The sequence below is a fragment of the Cibotium barometz genome, chromosome 28 (genome assembly GCF_041138505.1).
Source record: "Cibotium barometz isolate CiBa-2024 chromosome 28, ASM4113850v1, whole genome shotgun sequence".
Lineage (NCBI taxonomy): Eukaryota > Viridiplantae > Streptophyta > Polypodiopsida > Cyatheales > Cibotiaceae > Cibotium > Cibotium barometz.
The window spans coordinates 50,850,976-50,872,127 of record NC_141073.1 but is presented as its reverse complement, the minus strand read 5'-3'; the positions used below and the strand labels follow the sequence as shown (position 1 = coordinate 50,872,127).

Here is a 21,152-nt window from a genome sequence, read left to right as displayed (position 1 = left end):
AGAGGAGCAACTAGAGCAAGATCCAAATGAAGAGGTGCAAACCAAGGAAGCTGAAAAACAAGTTGAGGAAGAAGACATAGATGATGAAGACATCCTTCATCAAGGGACTTTTAATGATGAGGATGCTGAAATGTACATAGACATAGATCTCTTTGGGGCTACTGATCTTAATGAGGATGATAGAATAGATAATGATTTTTAAAATGATGTATCTTAATGATTATGCAAATAGTTATGACATATTTGTAATGGTTTTATGACATTCATTGTTTACCATTGTTAATGTTTACCATCATAATCACTACTATAGGAGCAAGTTGATATAGTTTTACAATGTTGTTTATCATTGTTAATGTTTGTCTTATGGTTCTTTCATTCATTGTTTACCGTGTAATTTTCATTTCGCACAAGTTTGTCATATGGTTTTTTGTCCAACAGGCCATGGGTGACTCACCGCCCTACGAGTCCAGATTTCTCATTTAATCCTACACCGCAAGGCATGAGTCCCCAGCAGTTATATGGTTTTCTTTCGTCCATGACTCCAAAGCAGAGAGCCATGGCTCAGAGTTATTGGGGTTCTGGAGAAGGGACGTCTGCCTCACCATCTGGCTTCCCGACGCCAGTTCCCACACCCGTGGGTACGATAGCAGCTCCCACACCTCATACCACACAGCCTTCCACTCCTCTTACAGCTCGATCTACCACCTCTTCACATAGATGGCGCTCACGTAGTAGGTCTTCAGGGGGAGGTTGTTATGGTGGTAGTGCCACAGATGCTGTGACACCACCACCATGTGAGCGTCGTCCTTCGCTCTCATCTGTTGATAGCACACCCATAGGGTCACCTTCCACTCCCTGGGGTGCACATGACCATGACAACAGCAAGATTTACACAATTAGGGATGGGGCACCAATAATGGATAGTGCAGGGAAGGCAATGAAGACACGCATTCGACAATTGTGCACTATACAGTTTCATTACTCTGTCATGACTAAATGGGATCAGCAAGACAAGGGGAAGAAAAATTATATAAACACAAAGATAAAGCAAGAGTTCCAGCCATCTGACCCTATGAATGTCGTCTCTAATGAGTGGATACAGTATACAGCTCGCATTTTGATGGGGCATCGTAGGTCAGAGGCGAGGGACGCATTTAGAGAGGGGAAAAGTTATAATTGTTAATCGTGTGTGCAGGAGTTGGCCATGAATCGCCCACCAAGTAGGCGAGAGGAGAAGTACGCTCACAAACATGGCCTTGTGGCCTTGTTTGAGATGCTTGAAGAAGAAGGAGAGACCATCAATTGGGAGGCATTACCATGATGTAAGATGACCTTCAAACTAATGAAATATGATCAAAACATTCTTGAGTATTAATGTTTAATTTAATTTCTTGTTTGTCGATCAGGAAAATATGCAAACGAGCACGATTGTTTTTGTGCTCTATTTTAGACAGAATGGTGCTGTCTGTTTGCTGTTGTTGATCCTGCTCATTTGCAGGCAGCTAGGCAATAGCCAGGCAGCACTATTCTGCCCAAAAAAAAATTTCTGCTACAGCGTCGGTATATACCCCGGTATTGACGTCGGTATATGCACTGGTATATATCTCAGTATTAAAGTCGGTATACATCCCGGTATTTAACCCGGTATATAACACGGTATATGCGTCGGTGTGCACGCCGGTTTATGCGTCGGTATTACCCCCGGTAATCGTCGGTATATTCACCGGTATAGACGCCGGTATAATTACCCGACGCTTATACCGACGCTACGGTTCCGGTGCTTATACCGGCGCTTATACCGATGACGAGGCTTTTTTAGACCCCGTTAAATAGCGCCGGTATATGCGCCGGTATTAGGCTAACATGTAGTAGTGAGTGTTAAACTTTTTGTATTGTTTACTCTTAAAAAAATGAGAATTGATTAGATTGGGGAGCTAAATTTATCTTGGGGTAAATTCTAAGAAGATTTAGAATGATTTTTTTTATTATAAAAGTGTGATTTTCATTAGATTTAAATTCTATGCATAGAAAGATGCATATTGGATATTTTTTTATTATAAAAAGTGATTTTTGTTAGATTAAATTTCTATGCAGAAATAGATGCATAAAAGAATTTTCTTTTATATAAAAGTGTTATTTCCATTGAAGTTGGATTTTATGCATAAAAAGAGGCATAAACAATTTTTATATCAAAACCAAAGTTCTCTTTGATTCTATGTTTAATTTCCATGAATAATCGATAAATGAATAAGTAAATACACTGTGAGAGAAAAATCTATCGTTTCATATTCACTCGGATAGTAATGAGAAAATTTAGAAAATATATTGAAGTCAAAAATTTAGATAAATTGATTAATTTATTCCTCATAGGAATTCGTGATTAGTTTAGAAATCAGTTAAGTGAATATTCAATGAATGAAATTTAGTAAAATAGTGGTTGAAATATCACTGCCTCTCGAGAAAGGTAATTCAGGAAGAACCTTACCAGACTCGAACCCAGAATCAGACTTTGACCAAGACCAAACTCCTTTGTTAGTTTCAAGGAAAGACGATGTGACCAATTCAGGAAAAATACACTCAAATCACCCACCGAATCTGAAACTAAGCTGAGACCCTTTGAATTTAATGTGAGGATCAAGGTTACAGAATTCGAGGAATTCTGTTTGGAATTCAGACCTGTGATCTAGAAGTCTTGGATACGGATTTAAGATATACTCATTGCATTCAAAAGAAAATCAAAATTGAAAGCTTGCATAGAAACCTTGTTTTCTTAAAGGACTGTCTTACGCCAGAATGCTCGCCAGAATGCTAGAGGGAGCATTTGGTATATGTGTTTTTCTAAGGGAAGTTCGGTTATAACAGCTGCTGGCGGGGAGTGTTCAAAGGACGGCTCACGTGGCAAAAACCTGCCCAGGTCTTGACTAGCCTTGGTATGGTGAAAAATGGTGTGCTTCTGGTACGATGGGCGAGGGCCGACAAAGCGGTCCCTGAGTGAAGTGCCAGGACACCGAAGGAGGATCCTGGTAGGTTCTGACCAGATGATGCACGGGCTCGCGGTGCTTAGGACACCTATGCATATGTCGTGGAAGATATATATGATGACGAAAAAAATTATTGTAATCTGTTACTGGATCTCGTTTGCTGACCAGCTGGTCTCGACGGAGAGTCCAGAGTGACACCTGTTTTTTAGAAACAAGAACTGGAAGGAAATTTCGAGTTATGATATTTGAGGTGGGGATCCTTGATTATTAGTCTAAAATGTGGCTACAAGTCTCTAGTATCAAGATCCTTAGACACTTTGAGTAGGAGTGGTAACAACATGAGAGTTTGAGAAATCATTCATCATATGGGTTGGTTGATGGCAATTAAAAAATTAGTGTTCTTTTCTATGCTCAACTTGCTGTTTTAGTGAAAAATCTAAATAATAATTTTTTTCTTTATAATTCTCTAGCCTTAGAGCATTGTCCTCAACTCCGCTTTGGTACAGGTGGATTGGAATTAATTGCGAGAGTTGAGGCTCTCTTAAAAGGCGTAGAGGGTGGCAAAAACTTATGCTGAAAGTTTCGTTGGGGAATGCCTAAGCAAAATCGTTGGGCATCTTTATAACTTCCAATATAAACAAGGGTTTGGAATTCTTGGCTAATCTATCTTATGGGATTTACAGACCAATCAACAAATACTAGTTCCTTTATCCATGGCTGGAGAAAAACCAAGGTGACTAGCATAAGTCTAGTGATGGCCTTCAGTAGATCTCCCTTCCTAGGGGAAAGACCTAAAATTTTGTTCATCTTGTCTTCTTAAAATCTAGAAGGACAAAATCTTTGGTGAAGATACTCATTCATATCATCCCTTTGAATTTGGTCATGGTTCAAATAGTTTTATTCAATAGAATTTATCCAACCAATTCGAGAAATTCTAGCTACTTTCAAGCATGTGAAATCGATGCTACTTTCAAGCATGTGAAATTCTAGCTACTTTCAAGCATGTGAAATCGATTTTACTGTGTGACTGTTATATTAAAATACTCATCCATAGAATTAGTCTAACTCTAAACTACTTCGTCAAGATTGTTTCCTTCTCCTGGGAATGGTCCAAGTTAAGATCTATGGAGAGATTCCTTGACATCATTATCGAGGGCTTCTCTTGAGAGTAGAACATTCTAACTTTAAATAACCATGATTCATGGTTTCTCTCTGAAAGAAAAACTATTTTATGCATCAAAATCTAGACTAACCATGTACACATTCATAATTTTTTTTGTAACAAAGTTCTTAAAGACAAGAAAATACTTTTATTTCTCAAATTATTACATCACTTAGGAATTTCAACTCCTTGATCCAAAAAGTTGGAAACATTGATATTGGTCTACTATTACAATTGTTTTTCGGGAGGAAGATATGGACGAAGATGGTTAAGTCTGGCTAGGTATTTGTATAAGTTATAGAGATTTCTTCCATGATTTCTTTACTCTTTAACAAAATCTAGATTCACCACCACGATCATGGTTAGACTCAAGTTTGAAGCATACTATGAAAGATAATCCATAGCAATTTCCATAATAAGCTTCTCATTATCTTCATCCCATTGGTGCCTCCACATAAATAGGTTCTAGCAGGGTTGACCAAAAAATACTCTCTATAATTAAGATAACAACTTTTGGCCATTAATCTATCACTTGCCATATGGTATGAATAGCTTCTTGTTCTTGAGTAAAAGGTAGGTTTTGGTCCACTATGCAGTTTAGTTGCACATTACTAAGATAAAAGACCACTTACAAGCATGAGAAATAAAACAAAATTCATTTATTCTAATTTCTTATTTATTCACAACAGGTAGATCTGGCGATAGAAGCTCAAATTCTTACTTGAAGAGAGCAAAGATACATACACATTGGAATACCTTGATATTTAACAGCACACCTAGCTTCCACAATCGTCCGTTGGGGTATAAAGTCAGTAATAATACGTCCTCGATAAACTCTGAGGTAGCAAAACTCTGAGGTAGCAATTTTTTACGGGAGCAACTCACTTAGGTCTTTGATCCTCATCAGTACCATGGCGAGATATAATACTCTCTCATCCTTTTGTTTATGCCGTGATCCTCCATCCTTCTCACCATCTATGTCTTTGCTCAGATATGGCGGGAAAGAAGAGGCCGCCCTCACCATCTATACGTCCCGTTGTCGAAAAAAGATTCTCGCCCCCTCATCCGAGAGTCCCAAATTCTTGAATTCATTGGACCTAGCTATATTAGCTAGGCCATTTAAAAATAAATCTACTAAGATATTGTAAGTTTCATTCATTTTTAGTTATCTGCTCATACTCTTATAGTCCCAGTAAATATCATGCACTAATATCTATATTCTAGCATGTGGCTTTGATAGGAGGTGTCCCCCTACCTATGTGCTCTATTAGGTAGCAAAATTAAACTTGAGGGTAGATTGAGTCACTTGAGGCCTCCCCACACTGTCCTAAACAAATGGATATCCCAGTGGTTTGGCTCCTAAGGCTCAACTGGAGGCCTCCTCATACTCTATCCTTCATGCACGAGTATGCGCATACACCGAGAGAGAGAGAGAGAGAGAGAGAGAGAGAGAGAGAGAATAATATTTATTGATTAGAAATGGAAGACAACATAACATCCCCATGGGCATAATAGTAGATGTCTATTATGAGACCATTTCTCTTGGACACTAAGTCATGCATATTTTATTAATGGAAGCAATTTGGGTTGCATTCACATAAAAGCATTATTCATATAGCTATAGTGCGATTATGGACTCCATCATCAACTTGCCAGCATGGCCTGCACATGTAAAGAACAAGAAGGAACATGTGATGAGGACATGAATTGGCTACACAAAGAAAAGTTAAGCCATCTCCAACTAACAACAGAAAAGATGAGAGTGTATGGTGAGAAAAAAGAATCCAGAGGCAGTGTTCAGAGAAAACCCACAAACAAATTGCAAAATTTATGGTTTCACTTTTAAATAGTAAATAATCAATTTTCAAAGCCTTCAAACATATATACATTTTAGTTATAATCTGACCCAGGTGTCGTTCATGCCCTCTGGTCCCTGCATGCTACAGCTCCATTCTCCCCTTCTCTGTACTCCATCGCGTTCTGCCTGCTGTGCTCTTCCTTTCTGTACCCGCTCCCCCCGAGAGGGGGGAACTCTGCACTAAGATGTCGCTTCAAGACATCGTTTGAGCCGGTGCTGCTCCGTCCTCTCAGACATTACACGAAGGTGCTGGCCCCTCGTCTCTTGTTCTCCATCAAGCGCCTGTGAAGCTCCTCGGTGGCTCACTCTCCGTGAACAGATTGTCTGCTCCGCCTCTCCATCAGTTACACGGTGTGGGAGGCCGTCTTGACTCTGAAGGTGCTGTTGAGTCGCATCATGTTGTCGCCTCTCAGGGGCATCTTGGCCCTGCTGTCAACGGTCTCCCGGCATCCTTTGCTGATGCTGTCCGACTCCCTGCAGCCATACGGTCGATCTCAGGTCTTGGTCAGGCTTCGACTCCCCCCAGGTTTGATCGTCTGATTAATTTGTCGTAGAACCCGACATTTGAAGAAAAAATTGGTGAGTTTGATGTTGATTCAGATGGCGCTGTAATTTGTGATAATGACAAGTTAGAAGCATGGCAGGACCATCTGTCTTCCCATGCTTTGATTGGTCTTTGTCATGGGGCCAGACCCCCTGTAGACACTTTGAAATTTTGGATAAAATCAAATTGGGAACAGAAAGGAATTAAGGTAGCTTCTGTTCAGCATCTTCCTAACTCTTATTATATGTTCATCTTTGAGGATATTTTAAGTGCGTCTTCTGTTATCAACAGCGGCCAGTGGATTATAAGAAACACGCCCCTGTCGTTCTTCCGATGGTATGACTCCTTTGATCCCAAAGGCTCCAAACCCACCAAAATCCCCGTTTGGGTTGAATTGACTGATATGCCCACTAAGTATTCCATATGGGCCAAGAGGATTGGGGGTGCTGTAGGGAAAGTTCTAGGTCAAAAACCTTTTCAAGTTGTCAATCCCCAATGGGCGCATCAAATGCTTATTGAAGTAGATACCGCCAAGCCCCTTAAGGAGAAAGTCCCCTTGAAAAACAGTGAGGGCCAGATAATCTATGAGCAAACCCTGACCTATAAGAACCTCCCGTACGCCTGTTTCAACTGCAATAAGCAAGGTCATTTGATTAGGGAATGCCCTGAGCTCCAGCAGCCAGCCGTTAGTGATAAAAACCCGGCCAAAGATGAGGCCTTTGTCCTGTCCCAGAAAAAACATGTTTCCAAGTCTAAAAACAACAAAGCTAATTGGCACATCCCAGCCAACAGATATGCCCCCCTCCTAGTAGAGGTGCAAGATGGTCTTAGCATTCAGTTTCAGGCCAAAGAGGCCCCGATTTCAGCCCCTATAGGTGCTGATCATCCCTCCCCGGGAAGGGCCCCTAACAAGGACCGAGTGATTTTCAGCCAAGATCTTGATTCCCCAATGGAATCAGACAAGGATTTCATTGATAAAACCCAACGTATTGATGAAGCTTTCAAAGCTCAACTTGACGAAGAAGATGCGGCTATGATGAAGAGGATGTCCCTCTCACCTATGAAACATCACGAGGAGAGTGACTTCTCTCCCCTTCTCTTGGGTTCAAAAATGAAGAGGAAAAAGGATAAAAGTCAAGAAGCCCTTAGAACCTCCGTGTTCGCGGGTAAACCTTCCAAAACCATTAAAAAATGATGTCTAGTAAATTGCTATCCTTCAACTGTAAAGGGCTTACCAACCCGGAAAGGGCTATAGCCATCAATAATTGGTTAAAGGACTTAGCCTTTGATTTCGACCTTCTTTGTCTTCAAGAGCTTAAAATAGGGGGTCCTCAGCTGCATATGAACCTTCAAAGAATCTCCAATAATGCTCGGTGGTTTTTTACCAACCATCACTCTGGGAGAGGTGGGACAGCTATAGGCATTCACACGAAGTGGGAACATACTATTTTAGATGCTTGGTCTGATGTCAATCACTGTTGGACTGCGGTAAGACTGGGCAATCCTTTCAACTGCACTCTTGTTTCTGTTTATGCCCCGTGCTTGGCTAACTTAAGAGCGTCAACCTGGCAGTCTATCATTGAGATTGAGGGTCCCATGCTTCTCGTTGGTGATTTTAACATGGTTGAATCCCAGGGAGACAGAAATAGGTTTCTGGGTAGAACCATCAATGGTCAGGAAAAGGTTCAACGGGAGTTGCTCAAAGTTGATAAAGATCTTTCGGACCTTTCTATTAAAACTGGCTTCTCCTGGTCTAACAATCAAAAAGGTTCCTTTCACAGAGCTACGAGATTGGACAGACTGTATGCCTCGGGTAGCTTGACTGATATGTGCTTAAAGATGAAATGCACGACGGATTCCTCCCTGACCATCTCTGATCACCTCCCTCTGATTTGCAAGCTGTCTATAGGCCAGGCCAAAGGGAGGGCGGGGTGGCCTCATCTGGACCCTTCTCTCTTCCGTCTTCCGTGTATCCAGCAAATGATTAAAGGCTCCATCACTGAGGCCTTCAGTCTTTTCTCCTCCCCCTCCAAGGGATGGGAATGTCTCGTCAGTAAGGTTCATTCTATTTGCAAGGAACATAAACTTAAAGCTCATTCGATTCGGTTGAATCAGAGAGTCCACATCAGGAACCAGATCCAGGACTTATATCTTTCTAAAAAAGGGGTTTTAGATCAATCCTTTATCGATCTTAAGAATCAACTCAGACTCGAGGAGTTGTTGGCAGATAAGGCCACTAGATTGTGGTACAGAGAGGTGTGGGCTGGAAAAATCGATACACCTCACCCAAAGATGTTTGCCCTCCTCAAAAGGAAAAAAGTTAGGGATCTTATTCCTATGGTCAAGAAGCCCAATGGTCTTTCCGCTGCCGATGATGTGGAAAACTTGCAGGTCATCAAGGAGCACTTTTCTAACTTGTTCTCCACAGCTCAGCCTCCCTCTCAGGAAGTTACTGCTGCTAGAGCCAAGATTGCTCTCATTAGGAAAAAGGTCGTCAACCCAGCTTTAGCTCTTAAGCTTGACGCTCCATTCTCTGAGAAGGAGGTCAAGGAGGCTATCTCTCATCTCAAAAAGAGGAAATCTCCGGGTGAAGATGGGATTCCTAATGAATTCTTTCTTACTTTTAAAGATGAACTAACCCCTCACATCCTAAACATCTGGAGGGAAGCCATGAAGAAAGGAGGTTTGGCTGAAAGGACCAATATGGGGATCATCAAACTGATCCATAAAAAAGATGAGAAAGAAGATCTTGGAAACTGGAGACCCATAACATGTCTCTCCTCCCTCTACAAAGTCTATGCTCACATTCTCACTAGTAGAATCAACCCCTATATGGACGAATGGATCCTCAAAGAACAAAAGGGTTTCATCAGGGGTAGATATATTCTTGATGCTATTATTAGCCTTTGGGAGGGCATGGAGCATGCTGAAAACTCTGGGCAGAATTACATCTTCCTCAAAATAGATTTTGATAAAGCCTATGATAGAATTGATTGGTCTTTCCTCTTCCAATCCCTTCAGGATATTGGCCTCAATAGGAAGTTCATTAAGTATGTCCAAACTTTACTAGGTAATGCGTCTTCCAAGGTTGCTGTCAATGGGTCTCTCACTGATGCCTTTCCTCTTAGGAAATCTATTAGGCAAGGCTGTCCCCTCTCCCCCCTTCTTTTTGCCATTGTTGTTGCTGATTCTCTTGGTTGGTTGGTTAACAAGGAAATAGCCAGCAACAACATTAAGGGTATTGAGATTCCCAACAGGCCTTACCCTTTATGCCTTCAACTTTTTGCTGATGACACAAATGTGCTGCTTCGGAATGAAGTGCAGACGGCTGCCCACTTCATGTCCTGCCTTGAAACCTTTTGCCTGGACAGTGGTTCTCAAATAAACAACTCCAAGACCAGCTTCAAAGTGTTAGAAGGAGGGCCCCCTCCTTCGATTCTTGCCGCTGGCTGTAAGATTATCGCCGAGGGTGTCGTGTTCAGACTGCTTGGTATCCCCATGGGCTTTAACATCTCTGCTAAACAAAGGTGGGACTATGTGCTCAATAAGCTTAAGTTGCAGGTCAAGAAATGGAGCCACATTAACACAGGGGTTGCCTCCAGAGCCTTTGTCCTCAATCACTTCATCATCCCCTCCGTCGTTTACTTCCTGGCCTACTGGAGGCCGTCAGAGACCCAACTTCAATCGCTAAACTCCATCTTGGGTAATTATCTGTGGGGAGGGTCCCTTGACAGGAAGAGGATCAGCAAAGTTGCTTTCAAGGTTTGTTGCTTAGATAAAGAGCAAGGGGGTCTTGGCATTATTGATATTGGGTTGCTGGCTGAAAAGCTCGCGGCTAAATGGGTGCAAAGGGCCATATTTTCCAATGATGTGTGGGCTGACTTGATCAAAAGAGATGTTGGGAAATTTTGGCTCAAAGGCAAGAGATCATGGAAGGGGTTCTCGATTAATGAAGTTCTGTTTTCGAAGGCCTATCTCTCCCCAATAGGTAGCAAACTTTGCTGCAGGATGTGGGAGTCTTGGATGAAATATAAAAAAATCTTTTGCTTCCAAACTTACACTAAGAGAGGGAGGTATGCCTATGCTGCTGACTCGGTTTGGTTTGGCCATCTTATAGCTCCGATTTTCGACGATCTGGTCCATATCAGCCTTTCTTGTTTCAAAGCTGGGATTAAGGTGTGGGGTGACTTATGTGATTCTTCCGGAATGTTAACCAGGGATCAAATCAGTAACAAATTCAGCCTACCCCCGGGGTGGCATTGAGCTTGTCATGCAGAGGTGTAATTCTCTCAATGTTGTCATTCCCCCGTGGCCTATTTGTGACTGCAAAAACTTTTCTAAAGCCATCTTGTGGGGGTGGTCCAGAAACCTCGGCAAGTTGCCTAATGATTTTCATACAGGCAAACTTGTCCTCAAACTTAACAATAGATGGTCTTTGGGTTGGAATAAGCATCAATGGGCCTTCCGCTTCAAGCTTATCTGGGCCTTCGCTCAAGAAAGGAAGCATGCCCTTTTGGCCTGGCTGGTCATTCATAAAGCGACCTGGACCCTTGACAAGGCTATGAAGATTAGACATGGAAATGGTCTCTGTCCCCGCTGCAAAACCAAGTTGGAAACTGTCCCCCATCTGTTCTTCTCCTACCCTGACACGAGTCAATTCTTAAGTGTTCTTAACAAAGCTTTTATGCAAATCAAGAACACCCCTCTCAGTTGGAAAGAAGTCCTCCTCGGAGAATGTCACGCTCTTGACCCCTTTACTTGGCATTCTGTCAGATTTCTTCTTTTATGGCATGTTTGGAATCAACGTAATGAAGCTCTTTTCGCTACTAAAACTAATCAACACTTTTTTCTTTTTCTTGACAGCACTCTCAAGCTTGTACAGCAGCTGCAACCTAGAGGGGCTCCTATGGAGGTTGATCGTTGTTGGCAGGACCTACCATGGAGAAAATGGAGAAAATTTCACGTTTCCGCGCATTGCAAAAGAAAGGAAAGCATGCTTCAAGGTCTGGCTCACGAATGCCAAAGAAGGCTGCAACACTCCGATTTCTACATCCAGGCTTCGGAAAGTTTATGAGGAGTGTCTTATTCCCTCCAGGGCTCAGTCTGCTGTTCATAATGTTTTATCAGTCCCCCTCAGTGAATAAAAGCCAGTCTAGCTGCATCTTAGTTTTTCAGGATGTTCATAATGTCGAGCTTCTTTAACCGGTTCATCAAACTCTGGTTCAAGTTTTGTTTTACTGGTTCAGTTCTGTTTCCAGCGGCAAGTAGGCTTAAAGTTCTCCCCTTCACCTGCAAGGTCTAACAGTCCGAGGCGTCTACCCATGGACCTTCCTTAGGAACTTGTAACCTTACCCTTTTTTAATATATTCAGCTGTTTTAACTAAAAAAAAAAGAAAAAAAAAGAAATGTTTTCTGTGAACATTGTCGCAACAGGGCCTTTACACACTTTGAACCAAGAGAAATAATATATGCGGCTGGTAAGGTAAGAAAATTATTACTTTGCTTCGTACCGAGATCACAGTTGAGATTAGACTGCCGTGCAAACGAAGATGCGGAGAATTGGGTGCCCAAGGCAAGCTAATCCCTCGCAGCACATTGATGGCGCGTCCGGGCTGCAAATTCCTCCTTCAACTTGGCAAGGGAATAATTGCTTCACCATCTCTATATTGCCTGCACCGCCCAATCATTACAAGCAGATACTCAACTAATTAAAGCCGCCACAATAATAGGCCAGCCTCCCGCCAAGCTCTGAACTCTGCCTCCCGCCAAGCTGCATCGCCGTCTTTCTTTCTCTGCGGGCGGATGCCCTCCCAAGTGCATGGGCACTGAGAGGAGGAGCCCCTCCCTTGTTCATCCCCAGCTCCCATCACCTGCAAAATCCATTCAGATGCTCAGCAGTCACTCTTCCGGTGCTTCTCCCTCTTCATCTCTGCAAGCTCCTAGAACAAACCAGTGGAATCAACTCCCAGACAAGCCTTGGGGAGACGAATCATTAATAGAAGCAGTAATGGAAGAAAACTCCCGCCTGATGCAAGAACTTAAGGAAGCTAAAGAGCAGCTGTTATCTTCAAAAAGCAAGGATCAACCTAAAGAAGCCCCCATTCCCCCAAAGGAAGTCAGCCAGAACAATAACGGCGTCCAACAGAAAGAACCTAACAGCACAGCTGCAAGAGGTAACCCACAGCCCTTATCAGTCCATGTAAATCTTCCTATTGAACAAGTCAGGAACAAAGTTGAAGAATACTCTGAAAGATGTCTGGTCGGCCTGCTTTTTGGCCCGCGCCCGTCGAAGGAAGCAATGAAAGCCTGGATCCGAGACAGCTGGTCCTCCATAGGAGTTGAGGTAACGCTCACGCAAGCACTGGCCAAAGGATACTACATTTTTATGTTCAAAGAGGCTAGCATGGCTATGAAAGTCATCAGCTCGGGACAATGGATGTTTAGGCACCTCCCATTTTGCTTTATGAGGTGGACTAAAGACTTCAACCCGAATGGCCCAAAATCTTCAGTTTACCCTGTGTGGGTAGAGCTCCCCAACCTACCCATTCACCTTACTCCTTGGATCAAAGCCATCCTAGCTCCTTTGGGTCAAGTTCTAGGCACCAAAGCCTTCACTGACTACAATCCCGCATGGCACCCCCAAGTCCTCGTTGAACTAGACCTGTCTCTCCCCCTTCCGGAAGAGATTTCCATTGGTTGCGGGGAGGTTTCCATTTCCCAACCAATTCTCTACAAGCATCTTCCTAACTCCTGTTTTCACTGTGGAAAACAGGGTCACCTCATTAGGAATTGTCCCATCAAGAATCCTCAAATCATTCTTCCTCACCTAGCTAACAAAGCTCCCCCCCCTCAGCCCTTGGTCCAATCCCCCCCCGCCATCCATTCCCAAAGAGCCTGATGTGCCAGTAGGCAGCAGACGAAAGCCAACTGTCAAACCTAAACCCGCTGTGCCTATAATAAAGCCTAATAGGTATTCAGTCCTGGCTGCCATTCCAGAACCAGGGGCTACTGAAGAGGAACAGGACTGCATGGAAAGTACTCCACTAAACAAGCTAAGACTAGAGAAGGAGGTGGATAACCTTGACGATGCAGAAATGGGTACTGTATCCAGCCCAACAAAGGGGAACAGAACTGGTTCACAGCCTGATTTACCGAATGACATGGAGATCAGTAAAGAGCTTAAGAGAGGGAGAGCTCAACTTGGAGCAACCCCCCAATCAGCCACCAAGGGAGGAACTAGTAAACCCCCCAACAAAAGATAATGAAAATAACCAGCTTCAATGTAAAAGGCCTAACTGACCTGAACAAAGGGCAACTGGTCAGACAGTGGCTGAAAACCAAAGGCCTCTTGGACATCATTGTTTTAGTGGAAATCAAGACTACAGGAGAAGAGCTGACCAGAAGGCTCAACTCTGTCTCTCCCTGACCACTTCTGGATTCACACCCTGCATTCCCACGGAAGTGGAGGCTTGGCCGTGGGAATTCACCTCGACCTCAGTTCCGAGCTGAAGGGCTTCCACATAGGACACAACAACCAATGGATTGCAATGTATCTCAACAACTTTACTCTCGTGGGAATCTATGCCCACGGACCTCAAAAACAAAGGACTGAAACCTGGAACTCCCTCCTCAGCCTGCAGGCCCCCACCCTCATTTTGGGAGACTTCAACATGGTAGAATCCCTTCAAGACAGGTTCCAAGCCAAGGGGCAGGTCCTATTTGGAAGAGAGAAGCTTGCTTGGGAGAAAGTCAAACGCAAACTCAATCTGCAAGACCTAGGCCAGGAAGGAATTTTCTCATGGCAGAACTACTCAACAGGGGAGCTCAAAAGGAAAGCCAGGCTGGACAGAGCTTATGCTAGCAACAAAATTGTAGCAAAACATAACAGATGTGAGTGTCAGGTTGACTCTTCGACCTGCATTTCTGATCACTATCCCATTATCACCACCATGGATAATCAGGACACCAGGCACAAGGCTGGCTGGTTCCACACTGATCCTACCCTTTTTAAATTACCCCTGGTCAAGGAAGAGATAGCCCAAATCTGGAAATATTTCTTCTCTCTCAGCCTTCCCCCTGCTAAAGCCTGGAACCTCGCCATCAAGTCCACTCAAAACCTCCTAAAGCAAGTAAGGAAGGAAGTTTCAGCCCACCGGACCAGTAGGCTCAGGAAACTGCAATCTCAGCTTCGGATACAGGAGCCTTCTTCCAACCCTGAAAACCTAAACCAAATCAGAGCTCAAATCAAAAGGGAGGAGGAAATAGCCCTACAGCAAGCCAAGCTCTTCACCAGAGACTGGTGGGCAGGTAAAGCTGATAGACCGAGCAAAGAAATGTTCAAGATGCTTAAAGTGAAACAAAGACAAGAACATCTTCCCCTCCTCTGCTTCAAGAATGGAATCAAGGCCAGCAATCATGATGAGAACAAGCAGCTCCTAACTGATTATTACAGGGACATCTTCCTCGAAACTGGACCCCCCTCTCAAAGCAAGCTAAAAGCCATGCAGATCATTAAAGAGGTAAGGGAAGCCACTGTTCCTCCTAATCTTGCAAAAGTGCTGGAGCGGGACATCTCTCACGAGGAAATAAAAAAGGTAATAGCATCTCTCAAGCCTAATAAAAGCCCAGGGGAAGACGGATTGGCTGCTGAATTCTACCAAACCTTCAGCGAGGTTGTAGTGGACCCCATCCTCCAGGTGTGGCAAGAAGCGATCAAATATGGAGCACTGCCCTCCCAAGCTAATCAAGGTCTTATCAAGCTCATTCACAAAAAAGGTCCCAAGGAGGAAGTTGGAAACTGGAGACCTCTTACAATGCTTAACAGTGTCTACAAGATCATCGCCAAAGCCCTTGCCAACCGTCTGTCCGAGCACATGGATAGCTGGATAAATAAAGAGCAGAAAGGTTTCATCAAGGGTAGATATATCCTAGACGCCATCATAGCACTTTGGGAAGGCTTTGAATATGCTGAAAAATCTAATCAGGATTTTCTCTTCATGAAGATCGACTTTGAAAAAGCATATGACAAAATACACTGGGATTTCATCCTCCAATCTCTAAGGGATATGGGTTTGGTACCTCAATTCACCCATATGGTCAAAACCCTCTTCGGGAATGCCAAAGCCAAGATTATCTACAATGGAGAGCTATCTGCCCCCTTCCCTCTCCAAAAGAGCATCAGACAAGGTTGCCCTTTAGCCCCCCTCTTATATGCCATAGCCTCAGATGGCCTTAACTGGCTCATCAAGGACAAAATGAAAAAAGGAGAGATAGCTGGAATAAAGCTCCCTAATGGAGATCAGATGTGTACACAGATGTTTGTCGATGATACCAACTGCCTGATAGCCAATGAGGAAGAAAGTATAAAGGCTCTCTGGGAAAGCTTACAAGTCTATTGCATGGCCTCAGGCTCTTCAATCAACCATTGTAAAACAGGCATCAAATCTCTCATAGATCCACCACCTAATTGGCTTATGGAAGCAGGATGCAACCTACTCCATGACGGGGAGATTTTCAAGCTGCTAGGAATACCCATGGGCTTTAAGGTCACTCTAAAACAAAGATGGCAGTGGGTCATGGAAAAGATAGACAATAAGCTACTGAGATGGAAAAGAAGACAGCTCACCTTGGCAGGGAGGATCATGATTCTCAAACACTTCATTCTGCCCTACACCATCTTTTTTATCAGCTGTTGGCGGCCACCAGATTCTGACCTAAGCAACTTTACCAAGCTGTGTAGGAACTTTCTCTGGGGCGGTGATCCCTGGAACAAGAGCATACCCAAAGTCAAGTGGGACATATGCACCACCCCTAAAGCAAAGGGAGGACTAGGTATCCAGGACATCAGGATCACTGCCAATAGAATGGCAGCTAAATGGATCATAAGAGCATGTGCTAACCCCTCTGAAGATTGGGCCCAGCTTCTCCTCAAGGATACCCCCAGATTTGTTATCACGGGATTCAATAAATGGAATAGCCTACCCCTTTCAACCATAATCATATCTAAGTTCTCCATCTCCCCCAAGGGCAGTCAACTAGTGTCCTCATTATGGAAAGCTTGGAACAATGTCAAAATGTTCCTAAACCCAGCCCCAAACCTTCGCATTTCTAATGGTGCGCTGGCTGGGGATTCCTGCTGGTGGTCCAGTCTCCCTATCCCCCCCCTTCAACCTGAGGAAGCCCAAATAGCGCTTAATCTACACAAGAGAGGCATAGTAACATGGGCAGATCTCAGAGATCAATAGCTAGGAACCTAGCTTTCAAGAGCTGATTTGGTGGCAAAATACGACTGCAGGACCCCGGAGCTGGACCTCGTACAAAGCAGAACCTCGAAGTGGGACCTGTAGGAGACCTGGAAGTTAAACTTCCCTTCTGCCTTCAACATCTGTGCTTACCAATGGTCAGGTAGTAAACCTCTCCTCCCCATCCCTAAGTTTACAAAATCCCCACCCATCCACCTACCCCTCAACCGTAGATGGCACTTGCAGTGGGACCGCAAAAAATGGTGCAACAGCCTCAGGAACCTCTGGAACCCCCACTCTGACCCCAAGAAGTCATGTCTAGCATGGCTCATTGCTTATAGAGCACTATGGACCCAAAGCAAGGCAGCCAAATTCAATGTGGCCTCTAACCAATGTGCCAGATGTGGACTCCCAGAAGACGATATACATATTTTCATACAGTGTCATCACATTTCTCAATCTCTCAAAGAACTTCAAAACACAGCATCTAAATGGGGCACAGATCTTTCCTGGAAACAGATATTACTGGGAGAAACCATAGGATGTTCAGACATGCTATGGAATGTCATTAGAACCGAATATCTGTGGCATGCATGGATGCTTAGAATAGCAGCAACATTCAACAATCCAGATATCAAAGGTCCCTCGCTGTCTGTCAGTTTAAGCACAACATGCAGCAGGTACTGGTCTCAAAGATTACCTTACCTAAGCAGCTTAGAGAAAAAGCTAGAAATTAAATATAACAAGAAAGCCTCAGACTTCATCAAACATAAACTGGAAACAATCAGAGGTAAAATTAGGTTAGTCATGACCAAAGACAGAACTTTGATTGACATAATCTGCAGGCAGTAAAGTTGATCTTCATACAGGTAACAGACATCAGCAGGTTCTCTACAAACCCATAATCGGAATTAACGGACGAATGTTTCAGGACTCATGCACAGTACATATGACAACCAGTCTCCTGCAAGTCGACAGAAACAAAGAAGGACAAGTCCCGGAAAGTGACCTGCAAGACCAACTTGTCAGTTAACAGCCCATACATCGACCTCAAGTCCCGCCACATCAGGAAGGGCAGATACCCGCGAAGTCCCCTTTGCCCCCTGCAAGAATGGTGGAATACATCAGAACAGAGAAGCGGAGCTTCAAGCCAATCATCACCGCAGCGGGGAGTAGCTGGCACCGACACCATCTACATGGAACTGCATTCTGTACAAGGCCCATCAACTCAGATGACGATTGAGACAAAAGATAACATCAAGGACCACAAGCTGATGCATGGCGTCAATCCAGATTAAGCTGCAAGCAAACAGACCTGACTCGAGCCCTCTTGGAAGAAACACAAAAGAGAACACCTTAAGAGTTTACCAAGCTCGGAGGAAGAAGATTTCCTGCCAAGGGAGGAGTTCACCCTCTCTGAATCGCCACCAAAAGGATGGATTGAAAGGTCGAGCCCCTCTTCCGATAACCAACATCTGCAGACGGTTGACGGGAAGGAGATCCTGCAGAATTCCTTCAGATTGGCGTCGACGGCAGTTACCAAAGAGGCAGCTCTTGCTAGCTGCCGCCTTCCTTCACAGGCCAGTCTTTTCTCTAGCGCGAGAGAAAAGAAAAGAATCATCCCAGAAGGTCTGCCCTCCAGTAGCCGGTCGCGTGAAGCTGCAAATCAGTTTAAAGCACCAGCATCATCCCCCTGATTAGAGAAGAGTGGGCGGAGCCAGATCAACCCGTGATGGAAGAGGCAAAGGAGGAAGAGCCGATCAGGCAGATGTAGTGCCCATGCTAACCCCAACCGGCGACCAGAGAGACAGATGGAGCCGACGGCTAGGCAAAAGGGAGATTGTTCTTCAAGTGGAAGGAGGAATGGTGAGAGGAAGCTCTTCACCGCCGATGAACGTGCAGGCACAGCCTCGCCATGCAAAGATCCCTCTCCCCTCACACGCGGCGCACATGCCTTCACGTGCGCCGTGTTTGCCAATTGGCCATGCATCATCGGATCCGTTTTTTATTGTCCCTCAAGCGTGTCCACGCGTCAACCATGCGAAAGTGGTTTTGTCTTTGTAAATCCGCCCCTCCCTTTTCTTAATTCAACAGCCTTTTTTTTGAAAAAAAAAGCCGCCACAAGGCACCAGCTACGATTCTAATTAATTACGGGGACGGGGCTGGCATTTACCAGCTCTGCCATCACGGCCGGTTGATAGCTGATCAGCCACCTGTTGAGTACGATGATATTGCTCGGATTCGCCGCGCACCTCCACTCCAGCTGGCCAACAAATTATGAGTGTGAGCCTAATTTTAAATCAGAATTTGAGCACGTACTCTCTCGCTACTTTCTTGTCTCTCTAGGTCTCTTCCTCGCAAACAGAAGTTTTTTTGGAACCACAGCCGTGTGGGACAAGCCATTGTTTAAACGTCCTAGCAGCTGTAGTCAGGATTTTGCAGCAGACAGACACCTCTTTTCTGTAGAGATGCCAGAGAGACACTTCTCCTTTCTGTGAAGATCGACTTGCTTACACACAGACCCGTATGAGAGAGAGAGAGAGAGAGAGAGAGAGAGACGGACATAGCACGCAGAGAGCGCATTATTATCAAAATACTGAGGGATTTCTCTTCTGCAGATTTCTGGATTTCAGAACATAAGGGATTGTTTTTTTTCTTCGTTATTTATTATTAATTGAATAAATAACGAGTATATATTGTGGACAAAGCTAGATAATACGTACGTAGGTCGCGGCGGGTTGATTCGGCCAACTGCGGATAGAACTGTGTGGTGATCACCAGCCACACAGTCACCAGAAGCATCTGAGCTTTACGTCCTCGTGCACCCATGTTCTTATGTGTGAGGGAGAGAGAGCTTAGAAAGACTCAATGTCGTGCGTGTGTGAGAGAGCGCGAAAGACGCGAAAGAGAGAGAGAGATACCTAAGACTCTTTATAGAAGGCCAAATGCGTCCCGACTAAGTCGTGATAAGTCACGTTGGGGGCAACGAGTACTTGTGCTTTTAGACACATGTGAATTTGTGTAACAAAAAATATGAAGAGAAGCAAAAACAAAAGAAGGACAGTAGACACATGTGAATTTGTGTGATAAAGAATATGAAGAGAAGCAAAAAAAGAAGAAGGACAGTTGTGACTTTGGTTGTGGCCTGGTGGGGCAAGCCCTTTTCTCGTGACTCATGAGTACTTGTCCTCCTTTAAGACACATGTTGTCACTATCCTTAATATAATTTGATTAGCCTTGATCTCTTTCCAGTTATGCTTTCATCTTGTCTAAATCGTGAAGCTCATCTTCACCTATGATCCACCATGACTTGCAACATGGTGTCAGAGCTTTGTTTCGGATAGCTTCAGCTTAGGGATTAGCTTAGGATTAATCTTATGAGCTAGATTAGTTCTCGCTAATCAAGTGATTAATCATTCTATTAAGATATTTTTTAAAACTCTCATCTACCACCTCTCAATTATGTTGTTATTATGCTTAATCTAATGTGATTAGCCTTAACCTCTTTCCATTAAATGGTTCTAGCTTCGTTAATGAGAATAGATGAGGATGAGCTTCATGATTTAGACGAAATGAAAGCATAAATGGAAAGATATTAAGGCTAATCACATTAGATGAAGCATAATGACATCATGATGATGAGAGAATGAGATCAATCTTAGAGAAAAATAATACTTCATGTAGCTTGTCAAATAACCAAGTCATTGATAGAAGTAGATAAAGGATATGTCTATTTTCACAACAATGACTTCATTTAAAATTTTGTAGTTGATACATAATCTAAGAGGACTATCTACGTTCTTTGTTTAAGAAGATACGAGAGCACCCCATGGAGAGAGCAAATGAAGCCTTATTCAAACAACCTCGCTGAACCACCGATCCAACTTATACTTCATGTTTCACCTCCTTTCTAGGTGACATGTTAGTTAATGTCCTTTCGTAAGAACAAATTAGCATACTCACTTAATGTTCTAGTCAATTTGTTGAAAAAAGCAAAGAACCATACTCACTTAACCATTCTAGTTGATTCCCCATAGCACTAGCATCATTTTCATTGATTTTAACCAAGCACATGAGACTGTCCTTCCTATAACCCTTAGAATTGTGTTTGTTTACTTTATTCTTGCACTTGACCAAATGAATCACCCGAGTTTCTAAATTGCACAGGTCCTTCAATAAACAATATACAAAATGATAATTAGGCTCCTTTCACATTATCCTTTGACATCCAATCAAGCATAAGATTATCTACCCTCATGTTGATTCTATCAATCTTTCCACTCACTACAACACGTCCTAGGCATAGCAGCATTCCAATAGTGTTTAGGCTTTTGAGATGTCAGGGCATTCTGTCGCTACTCAGTAG

At 43.6% G+C, this 21,152-nt stretch overlaps 1 protein-coding gene across 2 annotated transcripts; it reads right to left on the bottom strand.

Moving 5' to 3' along the window:
• Window positions 1-5,600: 5,600 nt before the first annotated feature.
• On the bottom strand, window positions 5,601-19,662 carry LOC147622900 (uncharacterized). 2 transcript variants are annotated; one of them, XM_086822719.1, is made up of 4 exons: window positions 19,510-19,662; window positions 18,960-19,049; window positions 12,044-12,215; window positions 5,601-5,805 (listed from the first exon to the last, which is right to left on the bottom strand). In XM_086822719.1, exons 1-3 carry the CDS (start codon window positions 19,613-19,615, stop codon window positions 12,073-12,075), a joined length of 339 nt encoding a protein of 112 aa, XP_086678845.1. In that variant the 5' UTR covers window positions 19,616-19,662; the 3' UTR covers window positions 5,601-5,805; window positions 12,044-12,072. The 2 variants fall into 2 exon arrangements, with proteins under 2 accessions (XP_086678845.1, XP_086678846.1); XM_086822720.1 differs by having other exon boundaries at window positions 12,056-12,215.
• Window positions 19,663-21,152: the final 1,490 nt, after the last annotated feature.

Bases quoted from the DNA above. Each gene is read 5' to 3' on its own strand.
- LOC147622900 (XM_086822719.1), bottom strand. From the start codon at position 19,615: ATGGGTGCACGAGGACGTAAAGCTCAGATGCTTCTGGTGACTGTGTGG. The intron at 19,050-19,509 runs GTACGTATTATC...TTTGTTGGCCAG, and splicing joins ATCAACCCGCCGCGACCTAC to CTGGAGTGGAGGTGCGCGGC. The intron at 12,216-18,959 runs GTAAATGCCAGC...TGGGCGGTGCAG, and splicing joins CGGCCGTGATGGCAGAGCTG to GCAATATAGAGATGGTGAAG.